This window comes from Lissotriton helveticus, chromosome 1_1 (assembly GCF_964261635.1).
Source record: "Lissotriton helveticus chromosome 1_1, aLisHel1.1, whole genome shotgun sequence".
NCBI lineage: Eukaryota > Metazoa > Chordata > Amphibia > Caudata > Salamandridae > Lissotriton > Lissotriton helveticus.
Genome location: NC_136057.1, coordinates 432,078,063 through 432,083,166, shown reverse-complemented (window position 1 = coordinate 432,083,166; position 5,104 = coordinate 432,078,063). Strand labels below are relative to the sequence as shown.

Genomic DNA, 5,104 nt, shown 5'->3' with positions numbered 1-5,104 from the left:
GGATTGTTGAATGGAACAAGTTTAGTCTTCATGGAACGAGTTGAATGGAAAAAGTGGAATTGGATTAAGCACATTAAATAGAGACTCTCGCCGGGGTCAAGAAGAGACAGCCGGCTTTTGGAAATAGATTATTCCAGAGGTAGAACCCCTCGTTAATATAGTGGTAGATCCCACTTACAATTATTTGGATTGTTGAATGGAACAAGTTTAGTCTTCATGGAACGAGTTGAATGGAAAAAGTGGAATTGGATTAAGCACATTAAATAGAGACTCTCGCGGGGGTCAAGAAGAGACAGCCGGCTTTTGGAAATAGATTATTCCAGAGGTAGAACCCCTCGTTAATATAGTGGGCGATCCCACTTACAATTATTTGGATTGTTGAATGGAACAAGTTTAGTCTTCATGGAACGAGTTGAATGGAAAAAGTGGAATTGGATTAAGCACATTAAATAGAGACTCTCGCCGGGGTCAAGAAGAGACAGCCGGCTTTGGAAATAGATTATTCCAGAGGTAGAACCCCTCGTTAATATAGTGGGCGATCCCACTTACAATTATTTGGATTGTTGAATGGAACAAGTTTAGTCTTCATGGAACGAGTTGAATGGAAAAAGTGGAATTGGATTAAGCACATTAAATAGAGACTCTCGCCGGGGTCAAGAAGAGACAGCCGGCTTTTGGAAATAGATTATTCCAGAGGTAGAACCCCTCGTTAATATAGTGGGAGATCCCATTTACCATTATTTGGATTGTTGAATGGAACAAGTTTAGTCTTCATGGAACGATAGAGGGACTGATCACGATGAAAGTGATGCGGTATATTTGAAGTAATAGCAGAATATGGATTAGAATTTAAGGTTAAAAAATATCTTAGTATTTCAGTGGGATACAAAGATTGTAGTCTTTGAGAGGTGATTCAAAGTAAAAAATTTGCAGTACCAAAAGGATAAGTAGAAACTAAAATTGCAAAGCATAGACATTGTATGGAAGGAGCACAGGCATAGATCTTTCGGTATCACCCAAATAGTTGTAGAAAATTTTGGGCGACAACCAAATAGAGTGACTTCTCAGGGTAGATTTTCAGGGTTAGATAAGTTGAAAATCAGTAAACAGTAAGGAACTGCATAACACATGAAAAACACACGACTATCTTTTTGATTTGTTCCAGTGTTCCGACCACACAGACAACTAAAAATTCAAATCATTATTATTTTGTGGGAACATGCTGCTAATAAGTCGTGGTGATTTTTGGAAAATCAGATAGCCACAGTGCTATTAAGAGATAGGATCGAACATAAGGCAAGCACCGTATGAGTGATGGAAATAGGTTGCTTTAAATACCTAAAAGCACATAGTAACAAGTGTGGATAATGGCGGTTGGTTTCAAGTTAGGAAATGTGCATTTCAATGTACTTAAAGGGTGAGGTACAACCAATTTTATATTTCAACATTCACTCACCATTTTTCACTCATGGATATAGAAGTAAAATATCGCTGATGCCAAACAGTAAAGAAGTTAACTTCCTTCATACCAAGAAGAGCACAGGACGACACTTCAGACCATGGTGATATACAGCCGATTTGCAAAAACAAGATAAGTAACATAGTTACCATGCTTTTTCAAACACATTTGATACAAACGAAACCTCGATCAAAAGACATCGAAGACATGTCAACTTGGATGCATTTCAAATGAATCCATCGGCGGCACTCATTGCATAGGACGGTGGCCAAACCAGACGAGGTACAATTACATGCACCACAGAGATCTAAGACAGAATCTAAAATTAAATAAAGAGAAACAATGCATCATGAAACGGGGGTACTGTTAAATGAACATATTGAAAGAAGTGATAAACAATCTACAGTTTGGAGACATTGAAAACAATAATAAGTCTTCGATTCATTGCAAACAGCCAAAAACACCTAGTACATAAAAAATGTACAGTTCATAATCCAAAAATACAGCGGTTTTATTTCAAAATAGAATATTGTTGAATAATTCCCTCTAACCTGAGAACTCCATGAGCTTCATTGCAATAAAGAGTCTGTAATCCTCCAGAAAGCAGCATTTATTATCTCTTGATGCGGAACAGGATAACCACTTACGTACGATTCTGCAAACTAAACAAACATCACCGGAAATTAAATTTGGAAAAGTAAGGGAATGTAACCTAGTAAATCTGTAAAAACAATTTACTGTTTTAAATTGGGGAAAAATCCATCAAAGCTCACAAAATAGCGACATTCATATCGTGAAAATAATCTTAAAAAAATTAGTCAAAAACAGAGCAACATACACTTGCATTATCACCAAAGTAAGTTCCACAGTTGGAACTTAAGCATAGCTTAACATAAAACCACAGAAGGTAACATAATTAGATGATAACAGTATAGCAAAATTACCAGCATGCAAAAAACACCACAATTGTAGCTGTCCTGTTGCTTGGCGTTACTTTCTACCACTAACTCCCATTGGTCATGATCTTTACAACCGATTGCCTGTAGGAAAGCACTTTACAAACATATCAAAGAGTTATTTTTCATATCTCTTCTACCAACAAAAAAATACAAGATGTAACTAGAATGAACAATTACTATCTTAAAAACATAACTCCCCAGTGTAACAAGACTTCAAGATTTACACAGATTTCAAAAACAAGTTAAGTATACTCTTACCTCCAATTTAATAAATGATGATGGTACCTTGCAACATCAGCAACGATTGAGTCGTACAGAAATAAAAATTTGGACAAAGGTTTCACTATCTGGAAAGAAAAATAGAATGGAAAACAAGTATTGAAATTCAAGTCTTTTTACATACATTTCAGATTTCAAAACTTGTGGAAGGGAAATGCTAGCAGAGGGATTAATAAATTAACAAACATCAGGCATAACATCTATTACATGAAGAACACTTGTAGATAAAATAATTACATTTCACACTCACAATTAGTATCCAATGCATTCCCGTATTGGTGGGACACAGGACAGTCTCTTTTTCAAAAATAGGAAGCTATGAAATAAAGAACAAAATAAATATATTCAATATTCTCACAAAATTGAATAACACAATTATCAGATAAAACAAATCAGATGCAGGAAAGACATAACAGGATTTACCCGGCAAGAAGATGATGGATAATTGCCACTGAATACAGAGGAAGCCACTGTGCAAGACATCAATAAGCACTAAATATTAAAGAAATATAATGACGTGAGAATACTGTCTGAAAATGTACTTTAAAAATGAGTAAAAATAATAAGTTATCTGATGACTTTTTGTTTCAAAGAAAAGTACCTTTTCTCTTCGCATACATAGTCTTGACAGATAAGCATCTATCACCTTCAAAAGTATAAGAAGAAAAACTGTCCATTAAGACTTGCACTAAAATGACAAGCATACAAAAGTACAGTACGTACACTAAAAATTTTTATAAAGTAAGCATACCTCGTCACATATCCATTCATTAGGTTTCAAAGTAGCAAACGAAGAATCATATAGTTTATAACTTGAAACTATTGCTTCCAACCTTCCAGTGATAGGTTTATTCCACACATCGAGAACTTGCTTCTTCAAAACACACTCAAATGATAGAGGAGATGGAGGCCAGGATGGAGAGATTGTAAGCTGTGCTGTAGACGCAGAAATGTGTGGTGGAGTTGCTGAGAAACTTGATGGAGATGGTGCAAGCACTGCTGGAGACATTGCGAACCGTGCTGGAGACCGGGCGAGCCGTGATGGAGACGGGGCGAGCCGTGATGGAGACGGGGCGAGCCGTGATGGAGACGGGGCGAGCCCTGCAGGCGATGATGAAAGGTTGCTTGGAGGAGAGACATTTTGCAATTCTTGGGAACTTGATGGTGACAGTCGGAGAGGTGCAGAACATGATGGAAGCTGAGAAGACCAACTATCACTGTTCATTGTGCCTGCAGAAACATTTTTTATAAAACATTATTAACAAGTTCATTCAATAAACACAGTACTATATCGTGTACTTATAACAAATAAAAACATAAAAATTGTTCAGGATACTGAATTCATCTGTTCTTTACAGTATCGTGTCCAGAACAAATCTGTCCATATCACTTTAAGACGAACATAAAAAAACTGCACCATGATTAGTAGGTGAAGAATGAAAGAAGTGTACTACAGCAAGAAATTACCTGGATTGCTTACATTGTAAGGCCTCAACATGTCCAAATTAAAAGTTCTACTTAATACTGTGTTTTTAGCATTCATTAGCTTTACACGCTTTCCTTTTACTTCAGAAACAGTGTAGGGTCCTGAAAATCTCTGCTCCAAAACGCCGCCTTTTCTGGTGGAACGCCTAGTATTTTGCAATAACACTAACTGTCCTTTTTGAAAGATGTATGGCTGATATTTCTTGCAAAGTCTATTTTTAAATTTGACTTTCTGCCTTTCCTGGCCAACCTCTATATTCTGTTTTGCCTGTTCATGCAAGTCTGCTGTTCTAATTTTCATTTCTGCAACAATGGAGGCATATTCGCTTTCTGATGGTAGTACATACTCTTGCTAATAAAGGAAACATAAAAATTAATAAATGATATTTAATTGCATAGAACTAAAAGTTGACTTCATAAACACAATCGATTAACAAATAAGTAATACTTAGTGTAGAAAGAAAACTAAAATACTACATAGCAAGTTTTGCACACATACCAATTAACAAATACCAATATTATTTCTACTCTTGGAAATCTCATACCTGCTCATCATCAAGCTCACAAGGGAATTTTGGTTCACGACCCAAGTACAGTAGAAAGGGGGAAAATTTCGTGGTGGAATGCGGCTTCGATCGTAATGAAAACAAAACATGGTCCAAATAACGATCCCAATCAGTCTGGTGCTCATTCACGTACTTGGTCAATGTGCTGTACAAAGAAACACGATGTTACTTATGTGTTTTTTAAAAATAACAATTCATTATTGGACATTCTTTTCAACAAACATATGTGATTATTACAGACTTAACATACAAAAAAACGTTAATGACGTTTAAAAGAGACACAATATCGAAACGATACAGCAAAGTATGCACAAGTCACAAAAATAAACACCTTGTTTGTGTGATTTTGAGCACAT

General features: G+C 36.0%; 1 protein-coding gene across 1 annotated transcript; it reads right to left on the bottom strand.

Moving 5' to 3' along the window:
* Positions 1 to 1,766: 1,766 nt before the first annotated feature.
* LOC144762349 (putative sentrin-specific protease 8) lies at positions 1,767 to 3,706 on the bottom strand. Its single transcript, XM_078647514.1, has 7 exons — positions 3,449 to 3,706; positions 3,299 to 3,343; positions 3,121 to 3,189; positions 2,944 to 3,013; positions 2,677 to 2,761; positions 2,404 to 2,512; positions 1,767 to 1,778 (listed from the first exon to the last, which is right to left on the bottom strand). The coding sequence occupies exons 1-7, from the start codon at positions 3,704 to 3,706 to the stop codon at positions 1,767 to 1,769; spliced, it is 648 nt and encodes a 215-aa protein (XP_078503640.1).
* Between the last annotated feature and the right edge of the window lie 1,398 nt (positions 3,707 to 5,104).

Bases quoted from the DNA above. Each gene is read 5' to 3' on its own strand.
- LOC144762349 (XM_078647514.1), bottom strand. From the start codon at position 3,706: ATGTCTCCAGCAGTGCTTGCACCATCTCCATCAAGTTTCTCAGCAACT. The intron at 3,190-3,298 runs GTACTTTTCTTT...TTTAATATTTAG, and splicing joins TATGTATGCGAAGAGAAAAG to TGCTTATTGATGTCTTGCAC. The intron at 3,014-3,120 runs GTAAATCCTGTT...TTTATTTCATAG, and splicing joins ATCCATCATCTTCTTGCCGG to CTTCCTATTTTTGAAAAAGA.